General features: G+C 48.5%; 1 protein-coding gene across 2 annotated transcripts; it reads right to left on the bottom strand.

Moving 5' to 3' along the window:
* Window positions 1–3,923: 3,923 nt before the first annotated feature.
* Window positions 3,924–20,040, bottom strand: LOC149328927 (uncharacterized). 2 transcript variants are annotated; one of them, XM_089559933.1, is made up of 4 exons: window positions 19,700–20,040; window positions 15,457–16,022; window positions 8,168–8,377; window positions 3,924–5,578 (listed from the first exon to the last, which is right to left on the bottom strand). In XM_089559933.1, the coding sequence occupies exons 2-4, from the start codon at window positions 16,000–16,002 to the stop codon at window positions 4,859–4,861; spliced, it is 1,476 nt and encodes a 491-aa protein (XP_089416059.1). In that variant the 5' UTR covers window positions 16,003–16,022; window positions 19,700–20,040; the 3' UTR covers window positions 3,924–4,858. The 2 variants fall into 2 exon arrangements, with proteins under 2 accessions (XP_089416059.1, XP_089416060.1); XM_089559934.1 differs by lacking the exon at window positions 19,700–20,040 and adding an exon at window positions 16,266–16,787.
* Window positions 20,041–21,570: the final 1,530 nt, after the last annotated feature.

Raw genomic sequence — 21,570 nt, 5'->3', positions numbered from 1 at the left:
TCACGCGGCCAGCGTTCGCAAGCCGAGTGTTTACGAAGCCGTTTTCTCCCTCAGTTTCTCGCTCTCCGAGTCTGTCCTTTATGTTTTGATTCTGGTATGTTTTAGTGCGCGCGCATGTGCGACCCGCGGCGCGGGCGTCTACAGCAAGGAGGTTGATCTACAGTCAGTCTGCCGCGCTAATCTGCGCATGCGCGCGTGCAGGGGGGCTAGATTTTACCGCACGCTCTCACGTTGTGTGATCACGGGGGGACACACTCTCTTTTTTTTACTATATCTTTACTTGTTAAGACTAGGCTTCAAGGTTGTCGCCGGCCGCTCCCTCCTCAGTTTTTTTTCCTCCATGGCCAGAAACAAAAAAACCCTGTGATCACTTTTCTCTCTTGCCAGTGATTGTCAGTGATCAGTGTGATTGTTCAACTTACACTCATAAGTGTTGAAGCTGTAAGGAAGTCTTTATTTAATTATAACTGTTAATTATAATGCTAATTTAATTTAATTATAATGCTAGTATAGCATTACAGTGGGGAGGGAGGGGTAGAAATAATACAAGGCAAAAACATGTTAAGACAAATGAATTCAGCCTAGTAACAAATGGAACATTTGATGCGACAGTTGCAAAAGTGCAATCATGTCGGTTCCATTCCCTAATAGTTTTGAGAAAAAATGCCATTTTGAAAAAAATCTGTTCTACATGTGTTTCTTTGACCCTCCTTATGTGGCCCAGACATGACGGAATGTAATCGAAACTTGTCCTGTGCAAACCAGGTTTTATACCTGTTTTAGAATGAAATACATTGTGTCATAATTGCAAACGAAATATTTTTCTCCATTTTTCAAGCGCATCCGAACCGAGATTGTCTTTTGCAGCTGTTATTCTGAAGTACTTCGAGTATTTCTTATAACGAGGCGTGCTGCCTTGTTCTGCACGCTATAATTTATAGGTATAAGTTATTATCCAGGAATCCCACACTGTGTATCTATATTCAGTACAGACTGCACAGAAGTCTTTTATAATAATATTTTTGTTTCAGAAAGAAACTGTTTCCAGTTTCTGTGGAGGAACACTAAAACTCTGCATGCTTTAGCTGCAGTGAAGTCATTATGCCAATTCTATTAGAGATTGGCTGTGATGTTATCGCCGAGGTATTTGTGCTCAGGCACAGATTGTAAGTTCGTTCCGTTAGTATTATATTTATATTCATGTCTTTTTCTAGTGAAACACATGCTCTGTTTTGTTTATAATTAATTTGCATGTCCTATGCATACTGTGCGGAAACCCTCTTCAAGTCTTTGTGTAAATGGTTGCAGTCATTCTAATTACTGATTGGCCTGTACAATACACAGTTGTCTGCAAAGAGTCGCATATCATCATAAGCAAAAAAAAACTGAAGATGCTCGGTCACCTCAGAATGGAACCTATACATGTCGTTCATCGATATATACTGGCCACTGGCCGAGTAAATTCCACCATTAAATGCGCTGGAGTCCTATTACAACTTTAATTAGGAGGAGTAACTAATTTGGAAGGGCGCATAATCTTCTGATCGAACTCAAAAAGGTATGTAGAATCACTGCAAAATTATGAAACGCCATAGAGTAACAAAATTACCCAAAACTGCAAGCTGTATCATAAGTGATACGCATATGTACACCCTTCGTAAAAAGCCTTGAGCCGGGGGGGTTTGCTTCTGAGCCACATGGTATGGCTTGTAGTGCATCTCCATAGTGATGAAAATCTCCTGACGGTAAGATTTTTGGTCTTGCCCCCTGCTATGGGTAAGCTGTACATACCCTTCTCACAGTGCTGTCTGCCGGATCATCGTGCCTGCTGCAGATGCTGCTACGGAACGACAGCGAGCTAGTTGGGATGAAGAAATATTTTCTTCACCTACTGAATTTTCGAAGCAAACTTAAAGCACTGCCTCTAAGTATATTAAAAAAAAACTACAGAAATCTTCCCCAAGGATGAGTAACTGCCTGCATGGCTCAGTGCACGTTATACTAAATAAGCACAATCTCCTTTATGGTTGTTCACGATAACGTACGATATGAAAAATATACTGTGTCCTATACGACACGCTATGTAGAAAGAGGTTAACATGCGCAATAAAACAGTACAGAGGCAAGTCAGCTGAACAAGGTACGAGGCCAAAACCGAAATTGCTAAATATAGAGAGACACTTGAGTAAGGAATGTACAGTCCTGTATGTCCTGTCCTGTATGTATGAATGTATGTCCTGACCATTTTCCAGCAAATGTTAAGACTAGGTTTCGCTTGTTCCGCGCGAAACACGAGAAATAAGCGCCCAAAAAATTCGCACAAGCACAGCTAAGAGACCCTGCGGTTGGGTAAAATTTACGCTCTTCGGGCATTGAAAGATACGTTTGCGTTTTCGGAAGATAAAGAGGCATAAAACTGCACTTTGGTTCCTCATTGCCCAGTAAGCCGGATACGGAATAAAAATGAATGTTAGTGTTGGTCACCAGTGGCCTTTGGAAACATGGTAGTTTCCGTACGTGACATTCGTACCTGGAGTTAGATGGCTAAGGCGGCCCCAACTTTGTATACGTTGGCTGTTCTTAAGTGATTTAAGTGACAATAAAAGTGGTGGTGGCAAAACATTTATTGATTCTTGAGCATCAAGATTAGAGCCTACTGATGGGTCGGCTCGATATCGCTTGCGTAGGGTGGCCAGGAGAATTGTGGCTCTCGGCGATTCTTAGAGCCCAACCCACCAGCTGCTTTTGTGCAGCCGGACCCGAGCTGGACACCGCGATCTCCCATTGCTCTGTATCGGTGAGCTGCCATTCGGAAGGTGGCTGGAATGGTGAAAGTCTGCTCTGCGTGTCTCCTGCAGAGGGTGCATTCAGGTGAGAAAAGGTCGGGGTGGATAAGGGCTAGGTGAGCTGGGGATACAGAGGTATGGGATTGGAGCTGCCTAACCTGCTCGAGTGTAGAGAATAATTTGTGGGGGGGTATTGCACCTGTTGCTGCCTATAGTGGATAGAATATTCGTTATAGGTAACCAGGCATTCTCGTGCGTATTCGCCAACTGCAGCCTGTACAGCCACAAGGCTTGAAACCACGGTGAATTGATCACGGTGACTGAAGATTGTCACAACGGCTTACCTAAAAGGGATAATAAATCCATAAATAATGCTTAAAAGTCTATACCAACCTATTGTTACTAACCATGTAATATTTAGTATAAAATCAAAACTGATATTCCAGCGCTCTGAATAATCTGTGTAAAAGTATGCAGAAAATCTTTTGAAAATCTTAAACGGCGTTATATGCCACTAAGCATCACGATTTGCGACCTAAAAGGCAAAAAAATTAAAAAATGGAATGAAAAAAATAAAATTTCAGTACAGAGAGCGGAGTCGAACAGCCGACCTTCCATACGCAACACGTGCCTGTAATCCACTGCACCATAGCGGCGATGTCAAGCCGTCGTTCTGAATGAATATAACCAGCCTTAATGGTGGCTACCTGCCGGTGGGCGGCGCTGTCATCGCTGGCTGTACCGGTTGCATTTGGCGAACACGCCATTCTCGTGCACTGTCTGAGTTTGTAGCTGGCCCTGCTCGGTTTACGTGTGCTCAAGCTGTGTTGTGGGCTGCTGCATTCCCAGGGTTACCCGCATGAGCAGTTACTTATGGAGTTGAATTATCTTGTTTGGTTTGGTTTATGGGGTTTAATGTCTCAAAGCGACTAAGGATATGAGAGACGCCGTAGTGGAGGGCTGCGGAAATTTCGACCGCCTGGGGTTCTTTAACGTGCACTGACATCGCACAGTACACGGGCCTCTAGCATTTTACCTCTATCAAAAATTCGACCACCACGACCAAGATAGAACCGGTGCCTTCGGGTCAGCAGCCGAGCACCATAACCACTGAGCCACCGCAGCGTGTCGGGGGGGTTGGATAGAATTGAGAATTTTGAGAGCAGGCGTGTGAGTCTTGCCTTGTGCGAAAATCCGGACTGCTGTTATTGAATCACTAAAAACTAGCATGGCTGTGGTTGAGGATATTGCCAAGGCAAGTGCAGCTTCCTCCACCTCTAGTGAGGACGTAGGCTTGGTCAAACCAGAAACTATAGGCGTTCCAGGCTGATTCTCGTGCTCGAAAAAAAAAAGAAAGGTCATGTGCAAGATGAGGGAGAGCAGACGAATCTCGCTGTAACGAGAGGACTTCGTGCGGATGCGCAAATCTTAGGCCATTTCGCTTCCAGTGTACGTCATGCAGCTTCGTCTGTCGGTAGTAATGCGATGATATTCAAAACCGTCTACTGTGTGCGCGTACTTAGAAGGGTGTCATGAACACAGAGTAAGGGGTAACATGCAGTTGTGCATATTTCACAAAGCCTAAACGAATGCCGCATTCAAAGCACAAATATGCCTAGATGAGAGTAAAAAGGGGGGTAAACTGTCCACTGACGCAAGTGCGCTAGAGGAGAACTCATTTCCTTTTTGCTCCGTTCTGATTGTTCAAGTGATGAAATTTTTCGGCTAAATAAAGCGCACTATGCAATTTACACATCATTTAGCTATGTGTAAGGGCTAATAGATTATTAAGTTGAGAACAGCCGATTAACATTAGCTATTTATTGTCAACGAATGAAAATTCACAAACGATAATTTCTGTGAAACCGCTAAGATAGAGCGTAGTGCGCCGCTCGTTTCCACACTCCTAAACCGTAAACACGAAAGGAGTAAAAAGGGAGTAAATGTCCTCTAGCGCACTCCCTTTTATAAAAGGACTAGAGGGCACCTTTAGTCTCTTTTTACTCCCATATAGCAGTGTTTAGAGTGTAAGTAATATCACATCATAGCCCTCAAGAGTCGACTGAAGGTGACTAGCAGCTCGTTGAGGGCAGAATAAATTTCGTGACAAAGTCCTGTCGCCTGTCGTGCCACTGGTCGTGGACAGCACAGTAAACACACTCGCTCCAGGACAGAGACACCCGGCCTCGCGGACGGCAGTAGTTCTCGAAGAAGAGCCTCAATTCGTAGCTGTCCGTCTCCAGGCGACGCAGCGACGGCAGGGCTTCCAACACATCGTGCAGGTCTTCCGGCTGGAGACCTAACTGACGCACCGTCCATTCCGTGGCCAGGATCAGCTCTTCGAGAAGCGGGAAACAGACTCGTCCACGCTCGCGGCAGAGGTGCAGGAAGTTCTTGCAGTTGACGTCATCGCCAAAACGCAGGCTCCGTAGCGACCCGCAGGTGGCCTGGAAGAAGGCTTCGTAGGCGGGCTTAAGGAGAGCCGTAGTTAAATCGACGCGTTCGATGTTCGGGAACGCGTCGGCGTGGACTGCAATGTCATGCTTTGACGCCTGGCAATATATCAGGCGCAGACACTTGATCTGTGGACACAGCCTCGCCAGAGCGGAGAGCCGCAAACCGCCGCAGAATCTCAATGAAAGAGACTCTAGCCGTGGCCACGCTTTCAGTAGCAGCCGTAGTTCCGAGTCCGCGTTGGCGAAAATGGCGGGGGGAGTGAGCGTGAGGGAGAGAGTGCGGAGATTGCGGAAGGATGAGACGGCGGCCATGGAACCGAGGGACGTGACAGCCACCTGCAAAAGATCACGTGTGCCATTCAGCATTTGTAACTGGATTCTCCTATCCATGAAACGCGGAAGCAGACTGTCATGACGTATTCTACAATAGAGGAACAAACTCGATGCAACTAGCCGACCACTCAGGGAAGCCAGGCGTTAAAGAACAACTGCAAAGGTTTTAGAAATCGACGAGCTCAAGTGGTCGAATATGTGGAACTTGGCGGTATAGCATGCGAAGTCCTTTTTAATATAGCATTTCAAATTGTGACGTAAAAGACGATTGCACTGCACCATGTAGGGGGGGGGGGGAGAGCATGATGATGTCATTGACGATAGCGGTACATATGCAATGCATAAACGTTAGCATTGAAGAAACAAAACCAACGCGACTGAAGGCAAAACCCGTCGAGCGCTTTCTGGCAGCATCCAACGTGGCACGGCGGACTGTGTTTGACGGCAGCAGAAATTTTAAATCTCACCTTCCGTGACGTCACACCAAGCTTCTCCGCACTCCGGTGCTTTGAAGAGAAGCCTAAAATTTAATCGTCGATTACACCACCATTTTATACGCTAGCGCAAAAACACTTGGCATGCTTTACCTACAGCTTATATAAATTTGAATCCTTGAATGCCCTGGAATTCTCAAAAAGTGGTGCAGTTGCCCTTTAAAAACAAAACAAAACAAAAAAAGATTGGCGGACATAAGCCTAGCGGCTCAACAGCGCAGCAGCGTTTATTCCCCGTCGACAGGGCGCTTTGCTTATTCATTCATCAAGGTTACAACGGATATGAAACAACAGACTACGAACAGCTAATGGCAAAGCCTCGTGGATTGGTGTTGTAAATGAAAATCATTTAAATGCGTGACCCTTTAAGTGTTACACGCTTAACAGGGGTCCCCCGTGCAGCCGCCTCGCTCAGATTGAATGACACGGGAAATTTTTGCGAAATAAATCTTTCTGCCGCTTTTCGGCGTTTAGCTCTAATCAACCTGGACAGTATTCCGAAGGTAATCGTGAACAATTCTCGGATCGCTTCCCCGCAAGAAGGCCTTGTAACTGTATAGGAACAGATTACTGCAACAAAGTTCAGGAAGGTGGCTGAAAGGAATATAGAAGAGGCAAACGTCACAAGAGAATATGCATACAACGCTCAAAACTTCTACTCGTTTAATAACATGCGGCCACATTTCATCAGTGAGCACGATGGTTTCCTGAATAGGTAGGATAGCAAGTGATCACACCCAAGAAGTTAACGATTGAGGGATGACACGTACGAGAAAAGTAGGAATGCGTACAGTACTAAAACTGATCGCTTAGAAAACAGACAGCGAAATTTCGTTTTAGAACCACTTTAGGCAATCACCTTACTCGAGGTCATTTTAAAACCATGCCAAGCGACGACAGCCGAGATCCCTACCATTTAACGTTGATTACTAAAAACAAAGTTTTCGGTCATATATTTTCAGATCCGAAGCCGTCGCTAGACGACAACTACAGGTATAACCTTTGAAAAAAAAAAAAAAGATCTTATTTTTCAGCCTGTCACGGGGCGCTGCGGATAGCGGGCATGGCTAGAGGACAAAGCGCTAGAGACTTTTGGAATAGGGTCACTCTATCGGTTAGGGGCATAGGGGACTAAAGGGGCGCCAGTGCGCAGGATATGAGCGGCGCTATTGTCCTGCGCCTGCGCACTGACATTTCGCTATCCCCCTATATGCCCCTAAAGGATAGGGTGACCCTATTCCAAAAGTCTTTAATGACGCTGTCCAGTGTGACTATATGCGCCTAGATTGCAAGACAGAATTAGAAAACTGGACATCTCGGCAGATGTTAAGTGGTCATATCCGCAGTGAAGTTTCCATGTTGACATCATAAGTCGAGTAAGCTGTAGGCCACCCAGTTTAAAAATTCAGGGGGGGGGGGGGGGCACTTCGTTGACCTAAAGTGCGGTGAGGCGAAAGCCATAAGCGCGGTGTTGCTGCTTATGTCACTGATGTGTGGCTATGTTAAGCTTCGCCTCCAAGAGTGGAACGCGACAGCGTTTTGCAACGCTGCCAGGGAGTCCACAGAACGCCATCACCCGTTCGGCTCAACGCCTTGCTCGTCGGTAAATTGGTTTTTGAGGAAAAGAAATGTGCCTGTTTCGCATATCTCGGTGGACACCTGAACCTCGCCGTAAGGGAAGGGAGGATGATGGAAGTGAACGAAGACACCGTGTTCAGTAGACGCGCCTTTGTTCATTCCAAACCATCGAGCTTGCATGGCGGAGTGGTTAGCATGCTCGTCTCGCTCTCCGGAGGCCCTGGTTCCATTCCCCAAATCGACCAATTTCCTACTCGGTTTTATTTATCTTTCTGGTCTGACTAGAAAGGTTAATTAGGCTACTTGACTATTAATTAACTAACTAAACTCAGTCCCACTTACTTCGAGCATCACTTTACCATCCCGTTAATTGGTTGCATGGTTACTATCCAAAGTACAATCGGCCCTGTGACGTCACGACCATTTTGACCTATTGAAAAGCGTGACATTTCTGTCGACAACTCCTGCTTACAACGATGAGGCATTAAAGGCTTCCGCCTTAAAAGCACAAGGAACTCACCACCAAGTGTTCGACGCGCGGAAACATCCCCGCTGCAAGAGTGACGTCATGTGCGCCCGCCACGCTTTCCAATCCATCGGCGCAGGTCTTCAGCGAAGTGAGCAGCGTGACGTGGGTGAAGTCGGTCGTCCTTGCGCACACTGTGGGCGTCGCCAGTTGGTGCTCCTCCACGAAGGGCTCCAGGACGATGCGCGCGTCGATGCGTTGCAACTGGGAATGGAGGAATAAATCAGAGGTGACAGTGACAGAAGATAGTAAGGCCTGAAACTTATAAAAAAACTAATGGCTGGCCTAAGAAGTGTGCACTCGTTCATCCCTTGGAATCGGCAGTAAAGAGAGCGGACACAGTTCCTAGGTAATAAGGGAGCAATTACTCAACGGCATCCACCCAAGCACAGCCAATCGGCTAAAAAGAAAAGCTTTATGCTTTATGGGGAGTCTAAGGCCCTCCTCCTTACACTTCATAATAAAATCTGGCCTATGTCTTCATTATTTGACTCAGTATTCTAGACCGCACAGCATGGATAATTGATACTACCTGCCAGCGATCCACAACGCAGTTAACATGTTAATCGCTGACATCGCACAGCACATTGGTGTTCGTGCATTTCGCCTGCATTGGATGTATTTGGATGAAAGAGGTGCCCCTCCGCGGTGGCTCAGTGGTTACGGCGCTCGGCTGCTGACCCGGAAGACGCGGGTTCGATCCCGGCCGCGGCGGCTGAATTTCGATGAAGGCGAAATTCAAGAGGGTGTGCTGTGCGGTGTCAGCGCAGGTTAAAGAACACCAGGTGGTTGAAATTTCGGGAGCCCTTCACTACGGAGTCTCTCATAGCCTGAGTTGCCTGAGATGTTGAAAGAAACAGCAGCGAAAGCGCTGAACTTCAGGAATAATTTTTTGTTCTCTCTCTCCCCGCACTTCAGGACTTTGAACTTCCCTTCTCCATGGGGACTACAGAAACCTCTCCAGAAAAACTCCGCATTAGACATGGTTATTTCATTTCATTTATTGTTCCCTTAAAGGCCCGAAGGCATTACATAAGGGGGGGAGGCATATTGGTTTACAACGGCGATGATGGGAACATGCATAACAATAAAAAGAACAAACATACAAACAAACATAAAAGGGGTTGTAGTCATATCAGGGTTTCCCAGCAGGTGATACATCAACCAAAGAGCCATTATATTAGAGCCATTTGTGCTAAATTAGTTGTTTTTGAGGAAAGGAAATGGCGCAGTAACTGTCTCACTTCTCGGTGGACACTTCAACCGCGAAGTGAGGGAAGGAGGTGGAGTGAGAGAAGGAGAGAAGGGTGCCGTAGTGGAAGGCCCTCCTGAATAATTTCAACCACCATGGGAACCTTTAACGGGCACTGACCTCGCACAGCGCATGGGCGCCTTTTGCTTTCGCCTCTCCCAAAACGCGCCCCTCCGCGGCTCGGTTAGAATCCCGGTATTCCGGCTTGGTAGCCAAGCGCCATAACCACCGTCACCGCGGCGGGTGTCGTGCTAAAGCAAACGCTCCTTTAGGATCTGTCACTGATGGCTAAACAATTTCCCGCGTCCAGGAATCGGGTAGTGCTTAAGAACGGGGCACCTTTCAAATAATTAGAGGCTACTGCACGCTGCACATAGGGGTGTCAGGTTTCCGATGGTGCGGCAGTCAGAGACTGAAGCATGTTCTTGGCTTGTTTTGTGCGAAATCACCTCCAGCCGCGATCCCGGAATTCAGCGGCGTGTATCTGTGCAGGAGTATGAAGCATCCTGGAGTAGCAACTGTAACGGCTCACTGGGTCAGTGGACACCTCACCGCGCTTTGAGCAGGCGGTGTGGTCTATCTACAAATTGAGGCAGTTATATGCGCCTTTTCTTTTCCGAACACCAGCGGCAGGTTTTTTTAAGGCGGAAGCCTTTAATGCCTCATCGCTGTAAGCAGGAGTTGTCGACAGAAATGTCGCGCTTTTCAATTGGCCGAAATGGTCGTGACGTCACAATGCGCGAATTTCAAACGGGGCCAATTGTACTTAGTCTAGTAACCATGCAACCAGTTAAAGGGATGATATATTGATGCTCCAAGTACGTGAGACTGAGTTTTAACCAATTCGACTAATTAACCCTTCTTCTCAGACCAAATAAATAAATTAAACCGAGTAGGAAATTGGTAGAGTTGGGGTATCGAACCAGGGTCTCCGGAGTGCGAGACAAGCACGCTAACCATTCCGCCATACGAGCTCGACGGTTTGGAACGAACAAAGGCGCGTCTAGTGAATACAGTGCCTTCGTTCACTCCCATCTTCCTCCCTTCCCGTTACGAAGAAGTTCAGGTGCCCACCGGGATATGCGAGGCAGATACATTTCCTTTCCTCAAAAACCAATTTACCGACGAGTAAGGCGTAGAGCCGAATGGGCGATGGCGTTCTGTAGACTCCCTGGGAGTGTTGCAAGACGCTGTGACGTTCCACTCTTAGAAGCGAAGCATATCTTAACCACACATCAGTGACGCAAGCAGCAACACCGCGCTTAAGGCTTTCGCCTCACCGCACTTTAGGCCAACAAAGTGCCCCCCTGAACTTTTTAGAGCGCAGCTCTTTGGCGTCCGTTCCTGGGTTTCGCGTCGTCGTCGGCGTTGTCATCGGCCTCGTAACCAGCTCCGCCCCCTTTTCATCCCCCCAGCGCTATCGGCGTCAGCGGCATCAGTCAGTCGCTGCTATCTCTTCCCTCCTCCCTTTATCGTGTTGTCCGCTTGCTGCGCGCGCTTCTGCCCCCATCGTTTGCCGCTGGGTGTACACGCCGCCCCCCTCCCCCCTCTTCCTGCGAGTCTCCGGTTGTCAAAGCGCCGGCTCGAACTTAATTCCTTTCTTCGCTCCTCCTCCAATGCAACCCCTGTGCGGTGGCAATCAGAGAGCCAGATCGGTGGCGGCGGATCTGTATATGTGCACCGCCCGAGCCGAAATTGCGAATACGTGTGAAAAATAAAAAAAAGTCTGTGATAGCTTATACATGTGTTGCTCGATTTCTTTGCCTCAATCTATCGAAAAGGTGAAACAGCTTATTTGCTGCGCTCAAATTTTTTCTTTGGTTTATGGTTTCTGAGGAAAGAAAATGGCGCAGTAACTGTCACATCTCGGTGGACGCCCGACCCTCGCCGTAAGGAAACTGAGGAAGTGGCACTGAAAGAAGAGAGAGAGAGAGAAAGAGATGCCGTAGTGGAGGGTCTGCAATAATTTCTACCGCATGGGGATCTTTAACGGGCACTGACATCGCACAGCACGCGGGCGCCTTCTGCATTCGGGAACTCCGGCTCAGTAGACAAGCGCTCTAACCACTGTGCCACCGCGGAGCGTGTGGACACGAGGAAAGAAAAGGCGCATAACTGGCTCCCTATGTCATGGACACCTCAATCGCGCTTTGAGTTACGTGGCGGTGGTGTACAGGGGCAAAAAAAAATTCTTTCGCACAATATTTCATGCAATGCTAAACCACCCGCCTTTTTTTTTCCACATGTATTTAAACGCACAGAATAAATGCATCCCACTGATAAATTGGTTGGTTGGTATTGGTTGGTATTGGGGTGTAACGTCCCAAAGCAACTCAGGCTATGAGGGAAGACGTAGTGATGGGCTCCGGAAATTTCGACCACCTGGGGTTCTTAACATGCACTGACATCGCAAACTACACGGGCCTCTAGAATTTCGCCTTGATCGAAATTCAGCCGGCGCGGCCGGGATGGAACCAGCGTCTTTCGGGCCAGCAGCCTGCGCCGTAACCACTGAGCGATCGCGGCAGGGCCTAAATTTCTGGAGCCCTTCACTACGGCGTTGCTCATAGCCTGAGTCGTTTTGGAACGCCAAACCCCATAAACCTTAAACCAAACATGTACAACCCAAGGGGCTTGCTTCAAAAACCTGTAGTGGGGCTCTCTGGGGCTCTTCGGAAGATGAAGAAGGGTGAGTTTGAGTTTGAGTTAATTAACATTTTGGTTCTCAGTACAGAAAACTCCTTTCTCAGCGTCGAGAGCTTTGGAACTTGAACCTCGCTATGAGGAAAGGTTTATAACGAAATAATGGATACAACAAAGGAATGACGACTTCACTTCGAAGCACGGTCAGCACAGGCTATAATGAAGTATTCGCCGGACTCCTTCAACTTCGTTACAACGAGGTTAAATTGCGTAACAAAAAAATTGGTGGGGGCTTAGCTTTGGTTAAGCCTAGTAGGTTGCGAAAGCAAAAGCACAGCGCCTCCAACCGAAGGAACGCAGAGCGCCGCGTCTACAGGTCACGCGTGGCTACCGGCCGCCGCTGCGCGACGACTCAAAACGTCTTCGGCAATTTTTTTATACTTTGTTTTTGATGTTGTTGCGACTCAGAGAAAGAAAACATAATCTACAGCTGGTATGACGTCACAGCGGCAGTAGCGCCACAGGTGCGCAGCGCAGCAAACCCGCACCGTAACTGCTGCCGGGCTCTCTGAAGGAGCGAGTTGGTCGCCCATAATCTACAGCTGGTATGGCTTAACAGCGGCAGTAGCGCTAAAGGTACGCGGCGCGGCGTAACTGCAGCTGGGCTATCTTAAGGAGCGAGTTGGTCGCCCATATTCACTGCGCTAAAGGTCAAATGTAACTGCGTCCGGGTCACGCGAAAGCTTGAAAGTGCGAGTAGTATTGCTTTCGCAATAAATAATTCGCTGTGGCTTAGCTTGGTTAAGCCCGGTAATTGCGAAAGCAATATCCGTACCTACGCCATGGTTCAGCTGGTAATGTAGCTGGTGGTGGTGCTTGTGGTTAGACTTGTGGTGATGCATCGGTTATACAATCCAATGCAATGTAATGTAATCCAATGTAATCCAATCCAATGTAATGTAATCGAATCCAATCCAATGTAATCCAATACAATCCAATGTAATTCAATGTAATCCAATGTAATCAAATCCAATGTAATCCAATCCAATGCAGTCCAATTCAATGTAATCCAATCCAATCCAATGTAATCCAATTCAATGTAATCCAATCCAATCCAATGTAATCCAATCTAATCCAATCCAATGCAATGTAACGCAATGTAATGCAATGTAATGCAACGTAATGTAATCTAATGCAATGTAATGTAATATAATGTAATCTAGCAGAGAGCGCAGGAGTTAGGCGCCGGTGGCAGCACTGCCGCGGCTTGCAACGGCGCGGGTCGGTCGCCCTTCCCTTCGGCGTGATGTCACAGATGACTTTCCACAGAGGTCAACTAAAGGTCAATGGCGAACCACCGCGCCCCGGCAAAGGCTGAAAGTGCAAGTAGTAAATTTTTCGCTCGCCATGGTTCAGCTGGTAGTGTAGCTGGTGGTGGTGCTGGTGGTTAGACTTGTGGTGATGCATCGGTTATACAATCCAATGTAATGTAATGTAATGTAATCCAATGTAATCCAATCCAATCGAATGTAATCCAATCCAATGTAATCTAATCCAATCCAATATAACCCAATCCAATGCAATGGAATCCAATGGAATCCAATCCAATGTAATCCAATCCAATCAAATGTATTCCAATCCAATGTAATCCAATCTAATACAATATAATCTAATCTAATCCAATCTAATCCAATGTAATGCAATGTAATGTAATGCAATGTAACGCAATGTAATGTAATATAATGTAATCTAGCGGAGAGCGCAGGAGTTAGGCGCCGGTGGTGGCACCGCCCCGGCTTGCGACGGCGCGAGTCGGTCGCCCTTCTCTTCGGCGTGATGTCACACATGACGTCACACAGAGGTCAAACGAAGGTCAATGGTGGCACCGCCGCGCCACGGCGAAGGCTGAAAGTGCAGGTAGTAAAGCTTTCGCTTTAAAAAAATCTCTGCCTCTCCCGTAACCGAGAGTAGAGTAAGCATGAAATGTTTACGGGCCTAATGTCATCTCGGTGGACACCCGAACCGCACCGTACAGGAAGGGAGGAACGCCACCACCCGTTCAGCGCGATGCCTTGCCATTTGAACGCAAGGTTTTTTGAGGAAAGGAAATGGCGCAGTAATTCTCTGCCATCTCGGTGGACACCCGAACCGCACCGTAATGGAAGGGAGGAACGCTACCACCCGTTCGGCGCGATGCCTTGCCCTTTGAACGCAGCGCTTCTCCCCCGGGCCCCTGTGCGCCTGCGCGGCTTTGCTTCGATGCGCGAAGCCCCTAAGAGATCACGTATGACAACGAAGTGTATCGTGGCATTTATGTGCTTTTTGCACGCGTTATTAGAAATCGGAAATTATAATTGCGTGCATTATCAAACGCACATCGACTGATATCTTGATAAACATTGAGAAGGCACTGGCAGCAGTTATTTTTTGTGACTCCTTTGGAAACCAACCGGCGCTTGCATGCCGGTCGCGTAGGAGGGCTTACAGAGTCTCGTTAAATCTCGTTAAGTCTCGTACGGTGCCGGGATGTTCTGGTTTCAGAGCCCGGATGACTGGAATTCAGTGCCCGGATGAGTAGATTTCAATGCCCGGATGAGTGGATTTCAGTGCCCGGATGATGGCTCTCGGTCTCGGCGTGACGTCACCACACTGCCGACAACGGGGGCTAAAATCATTTCATGCTTAAAAGAGCCACAACGGGTGGGCTTGAAGTGCCGCCTACGGGCTGTGCTTTTTTTACAAAGGCTGTAACATCGGTCACAAAAGTTTACGGGGGACGGATGTGTCGGAAGCAATGTATTGTGAAGCATTCACACAAGTCAGTTGCTTGAAATATGTGAAGGTGTGTGAGAATGAGCAAGCTCGATGAGCAGGCAATTTTACCAGCGGCTGTATTGCGAGACAGCGCAACAATTTTTAATGCGAGAGCAATATATGGCTATGTCGCGTCAGCAAAAAGTTTTCGCAAATTTTGTCGTCACGATTACGTCGTTCTCTGAAGAAAAGTGTGTGGAAGTGTCACTGTGATATATTATATAGTGTCTGATAAAATTTTGCCGTGCGAAAAATTTCGTTCATGAGGTGTAATTAGTTAATTAAATGCGAAAAATAGACGTCAAAATAGTCAGGGACGTTGATATAGCACATGGACGTCAGAACAGCCACGGATGTCGATATAGAATGTGGGTGTTTCGCTTTCGCATTGCTCCAATGCGGGTTGCCGCAGTGATCTTAGTTTTTTTCCCCCGAGAACACGGATCCTGTGCACTTTTGTGGCCAATAGGGCATTCACGCAAACCTTGTGTGCCCCAGTGTGCCCTAATAAATTAAGCACCACCGTGCTGAACGCAAAGGCCAAACAACCAAAGGTAACAACAGCGGTACATACCAGGGGACAAGTCCGCAAGATGGCGCTCACCGTCTCCCTCGTGAAGAGGAGGCAGCCGTCACTCTGACCCTCCACGTTTCCCACGAGCTGTCTCAGCCGGGAGTACTGCACCAGAGGCGCGAAGCGGTTCCTGAACGGCTCGTCCATCTCCAGGGCGTGCGAGCCGAGGTCGTGCAGCAGGGCGAGCACCCTGGCGTTGGGGAACATCCGCATCAGCCGGTAGACCGTGTCCCTGTTGTGCACGATGACTACCTCCTCGGCCTCCGCCAGCACCTGCCTCGCAGCGACCTCGAAGAAGTCGGACGAGTCGAAGGCCGCGCACCCGGCGAACAGGGCCGCCGAGATCTTGTTCTTCATAAGTGCGCCCTTAGCCGCAACCAGCGACTCTTTCGTGGTGACCAGGGCATGGCCGTCGTCGCTAGCATACGAGAATCCTCCCGGAAGAGGTCTCTCCCGGGGCCAGGGCGGTGACGCCAGTTTGAGGAGGATGTGGTTCTCCGCAGTTAGCAGGGCGTCTGGATCACCATATTTTTTCATTACTTCCATCTCGACGGAGCGGCTGCAACCTGGAAGCAAGACATACAAAGAAATGGTGTAAGGTTTAGAGGGGCTTAACCTGCCGAGGCAACTCAGGCTATGAAGGACGCCATAGGGAAGCGCTTAATTTCTATCACGTCCGGTTCATCCTCGCGTAATACGCGGGTTTATAGCATTTCGCCTCCATCGAAATGCAGCCGCCACGGCCGGGTAAATACATTGGTAAATGGGTTTTTGAGGGAAGGAAATGGCGCAGTAACTGTCTCACATACCTCAGTGGACACCTGAACCGCGCCGTAAGGGAAGGGAGAAAGGTGGGAGTGAAAGAAGAAAGAGAGAAAGAGGTGCCGTTGTGGAGGTCTCCGGAATAATTTCGACCACCTGAGGATCTTTAACGTGCACTGACATCGCACAGCACACGGGCGCCTTTTGTTGCGTGAGCTACATTGCCCACAGTCTCGCCGTTTCTTGCGCTCTCTTGCATGACCATACTGCGCATGCGCGAAGAGCAAGTGACGTCACTACGCACAGCTGGTGTGCCTCGCCGCGTGAGCTCCCCTTCCTTTCCTTAAAATGATCGGAGTGTAAAACGTTAAAGCCAACGCCAATGAACACAATGAACGACGACGGCCTATGGCTTCAGCGCCGCGTTTCTGGCACAACGTTGTCAATAACCATGCAGCGCAACCTGTCACTACCGCCACTTAGCTTAAAGCACGGTTGAGGTGTCCACTGTTCTGAGAGGGCAGTTATGCGCCTTCCCTCTGGTTCAGGTGTCCACCGAGATTTGGACACCTCGCCCTCACCTCACGCTACGTTTATCCTGGCATAGCAGAGCTAAGCCACTGCCAATTTTTTGCGTTTCGCCTCCATCGAAACACGGCCGCCGCGGTCGGGTTCGAGCCCGGAAACTCTGGCTCGGTAGACGATCGCCCTAACCACTGAGCTACCGCGCCGGGATCGAACCCGCGTTTTTCGGGTCAGCAGCCGCGTACCATAGCTACTGAGCCACCACGGCGGCCCATACAAGGAAAAAATGGGGGGAGGGGATGCAATGTTGCTTGAACCTAGTTATACGAGCAAGAGCTCTCTTAAGCATGGTCTCCACTATCTCAAATCAAACGTCAAGGCCAAGAACCCAATGGTCATAGTCTTGGTTTGGTTTATTGAGGTTTAACGTCCCAAAGCAACTCAGGCTATAAGGGACGCCGTAGTGAAGGGCTCCGAAAATTTCGACCACCTGGGGTTCCTTCTCACTGGTTATTTTGTCGGCGCATCCAACGTGGTCACGATGTCAAATAAACATGATTATGATTCTGAAAACAGTGGTATAAACCAGCCCAGGAGGAAGCGCTCAGGGGAGTCACGAAGGAAATGTAGCAATGTACTATATGAGAACACAGCACTGCGCTTTCAGTACAGCGGCGACATGCATGCCAATAACCAAGTTCCCTTAGCACAAAGTTCGTCTTAGGGAGAGAATGCCACAGCGCTTCAAAAAAAAAAAAATGCAGGATTGTACTTGTCTGCTTAAGAGCGGAAATGCGAAATCCTTACCCTGTCCTCTCTTTCTCCGTCTATTTTTTTTCTTTCTTGGTCATTATATTTATTACTTGTTATTTTGATTTTTTCCTTTTTCAGTTTCTTTTCATTTCTATAATTTTGTTTGCATAAAATTTGGTTTTTACTTTCTTATTCTTTTTTGCTGGTATTATTTTTATCATTTTTATTTAAATTTTGTTTTTATTTCAGTTTTTTTGCCAGGAAAAGGACCGCTCAGCCAGTTTAGCCAACGTACGGACTGTTATGTGCCTAGTGTTGGATTGGCTATGGATCTGTCTTGTCGGAAGAAACGCCCCTGATGAGCTAAGAAATGCTTTCGCATTAAAAGAACAACGAGTGGTAATCGTATCACAACGTGATGTTTGGTTTGGTTTGGTTTATGGGGTTTAACGTCCCAAAGCGACTAAGGCTATGAGAGACGCCGTAGTGGAGGGCTCCGGAAATTTCGACCACCTGGGGTTCTTTAACGTGCACTGACATCGCACAGTACACGGGCCTCTAGAATTTCTCCTCCAAAGAAATGCAACTGCCGCGGCCGGGATCGAACCCGCGTCTTTCGGGTCAGCAGCCGAGCACCATACCCACTGAGCCAACGCGGCGGCACAACGTGATGGGGTGACGGGACTGCGGGAGACGGAGCCACTCACGTTGTGCACCGCTACAGCCTCTTTCGATGCTGGCTGCCAGTGGACCATTGGTTTCGGCCGGGTAGGACACCATTCAACCTAGGCACAAGCCACTCAGCGGGACAGTGAGACCACGCTGCAACAGCGCTCGCGGCTAAAAAATTCAGGGGGCACTTTGACCATGTAAAGTGCGCGAAGCAAAAGCCTTTCCACGCAACTTTGGCTGCACGGCCGCCGTAGGCACACACAAGGAGGCTATGGGGCGACTTGGACAGGCTAGTCATGACTAATTAGTCATGACCCATGACTATTTAGTTGATGGCTAACTAGTCACGACTGGTTAATGTATAACTAGTCGTTATTGGTTAATGACTAACTACTCATGAATAATTAGTTGATGACTGGATGATTGGTTAAGGACTAACTAGTCATGTATAACCACTCATCACTAGTCATGACTAACCTATCGTAACAAACCAGTCATAACTAGTCCTGACTAATTAGTTGATGACTGGTTAATGACTAGTCATGGCCAATGAGTGGATCCCTAACTAGTCACAATTGGTTAATGACTAAGTAGTCATGACTTTTTAATGACTCCTTGAGTATAAGCCATTAAAGCTTTGCGGCTTAATATTCCGGATGGCGCGCTTACGCCTTGCTTATCTAGCAACGCCGCCGCGAACTTATGCTCGCGCATGGCTCTCGGGGGAAAAAACCTGCCGGTCATGCGTAATAGAATGGCATCTGGGAGCACGCGCTCGCCGCCGGATCTGAGCTACCACAGGGGCTGTGAGGCCACACTACTGAGTCGCTCGGCGGGCTGTCACGCGTTCCAGTCGGGGCGTGTTAGGCGGACAGAATGAACATGGACGCCGGGGTTGGCGCGAGCACTAACATTTAATTTACACGAGGACAGATGCGCTTGCCTCCCCTACGCGCATATAAGATGATTTATTGGGGTTTAACGTCCCAAAGTGACTCGGGCTATGAGGGACGCCGTAGTGAAGAGCTCCGGAGATTTCGACCACCTGGGGTTCTTTAACGTGGCGCATACAAGAGCAAACGCAGACACCTTAAAGCTTCGTCGACGACGCGAGTACGAGTACGAGCATTCGAGGCTACGAACGTCTTATGGAACGCCATACACAAAGCATTGAAAGAAACAGTCCCAAGCGTTCTAGCAGCATAAATGCACTTTTAGGGGCAAAGGTCTCCAGGACGCATGGCCGGGAACAAAAGCCGATAGCTCCATTATTAGGCAGTTGATAGAAGCCAAACCTGCTGACGTGGCAGACAGACTCACATGCTCCAATGTGGTGCAGTAAAAGCAGTTGTTCTTTAGCAGGCGTTAAAGCTATGATCCTAGATCGCTTTTTCCTCGTCCTGGAGAGTTTTGAGTTGAGTTGAGATGCGGTAAGCAACAGGTGGAGTTTTGTCCTCGATAGTACAACTGCACTTTCATTCCAAATACACCAAGTTAAGCATTCGCTTTTGCTGCAAATTGCGTGACCTACCGTCGGAGCGTTCGGTGAACAGGAGGGCTCTCGAAGACGCGAGGAGGTGCCGCAAGTGCAGAAGAAGGACGCAGGAACGGTGGAAGGCCGGCTCTGCTGCCTCCCAGTGGTGTGGTGTTCTCTCAGCACAGGGCACGAGCTGTAGCGTCGACTTCCACGTGCCGTTCAAACACCTCCCACTCGACCGCTGCTGCTGATATTGAAAGAAGAAAAGGAAAGTGCACGGGCCTGTCGACTGGCTCCATCTGGGAAAATTCAGCGCAACAAGGGGACGAGTTGCAAAGGAAGAAGAGACAGATGAGCGGTGACTTCGACCATTATTCGCTGTTGTTCTCTTCCTTTGTACTCGTCCCCGTATTGCGCTCAGTTTTCCACGATGCATCCGCTCCAACTCGGCCACCTCAGCATAATCGTCCATCTGGTCCACAATCACTGCTGCGTGAACACAGAGGAGAGCTGAAAGAGAACAGGAAGGAAAGAAGGGAAGAAGCGCGACGCAGCACCTGCGTCCGCTGAAGCGACGACGACGGTTGGTTCAGGAACAGATACCCCCAATTTCTACAACATAATTCCGAGAGCGGCAGTTACTGGGCCTTTACATTACTCTCATTATGATCTATCACCTTGCCAAAGTGGTCTAGAAAGTGTGCGTATGCCTTCCACTCTGTTGATTTTACGGAGGTTGAGGGCTCCTCAAGCTGCTGGTATGAAGCTTAACCTCGCCTTCGTCCATCCGTGAGAATTGCAAATAATGAATGAATGAATGAACGAACGAACGAACGAATGAATGATAATGAGTTAGCACTATGACAGGCACGCGTCTCTGAGTATTAAAATGTTTATTAGGGTTTAACGTCCCAAAGCGACTCAGGCTATGAGGGACGCCGTAGTGGAGGGCTCCGGAAACTTCGACCACGTGGGGTTTTTTAACGTGCAATGATATCGCACAGTACACGGGCCTCTAGAATTTTGCCTCCATCGAAATTAGAACGCATCGCCGGGATCTAACCCGCGTCTTTAGGTCACCAGCCAGGAGCTGAGCCACCGTGTCGGCCCCTATTTAAAATGCGGTCCCGCATTTGTTGAGGAAAAAGGGGTTGTTAGCGACACTTATATAACCGTGCTCTTGTAGGTTTATTTAAGTGGTCTGTCTAGAAATTAGGCTAATTGCTTAATCGATATTATCCGAATGCCATCGATGCACTGCGCGCCAGTGCTGCTAACGCCGGCTTCGAAGGGCAGAAGTGGCGGACCTCCTAGTGGCGCCATCTGTCGTAGACAGAGCAAACTGCTCGGCGAAGCTGTCGCGCGGCGCGCCGACGGCGCTACTATCTGGTGTAGCGCGGCTGAAGCAATGCTGTTCAAGTTCATCCGTCCCTACCGACACGGTCTATGTGACGAGGCGAAAGCTACAGTAGTATTGCTAACGCAATAAAACTCAGACTGCACTTAAGGCTGCTTGCGCTCTGCGAAGGCGAAAGCATTAGCGTGTGATCGTGAGTGTTCGACGTCGACGCAGGTTGCGCCCTGAGAAATGAAACGAGGATGCGTATGCGGACGTTGATTCCACAGATGCCAAATCCAGAAAGTTTGGTTGGTTTGGTTTATGGGGTTTAACGTCCCAAAGCGACTGAGGCTATGAGAGCCGCCGTAGGAAAGGGCTCCGAAAATTTCGATTACCTGGGGTTTGCGGGTGAAACACTGGGACACTCAGTTCGAATTCGTCTCACGAGACAGCTTCCAACCTAAGAAACGTGCGCAATATGGAACGAGAAACTAACTTGTGTTCTAATAGGAAGATTGGTTTTTGAGGAAAGGAAGTGGAGCGGTAACTGTCTCACATCTTGGTGGACACCTCAGCGGCGCCGTAA

The sequence above is a fragment of the Amblyomma mixtum genome, chromosome 9 (assembly GCF_055824585.1).
Source record: "Amblyomma mixtum isolate Tamu chromosome 9, ASM5582458v1, whole genome shotgun sequence".
NCBI classification, from domain to species: Eukaryota; Metazoa; Arthropoda; class Arachnida; order Ixodida; family Ixodidae; genus Amblyomma; species Amblyomma mixtum.
Note: the sequence above shows the minus strand (reverse complement) of the source record. Positions and strands in the feature narration are given on the sequence as shown.

Excerpts from the sequence above, each read along its gene's own strand:
- LOC149328927 (XM_089559933.1), bottom strand. The coding sequence starts at position 16,002 with ATGGAAGTAATGAAAAAATATGGTGATCCAGACGCCCTGCTAACTGCG. Across the intron at positions 8,378-15,456 it reads TCTTGCGGACTTGTCCCCTG|TTGCAACGCATCGACGCGCG; the intron begins GTATGTACCGCT and ends CTCCATTCCCAG. Across the intron at positions 5,579-8,167 it reads CGCGCGTCGAACACTTGGTG|GTGGCTGTCACGTCCCTCGG; the intron begins GTGAGTTCCTTG and ends GATCTTTTGCAG.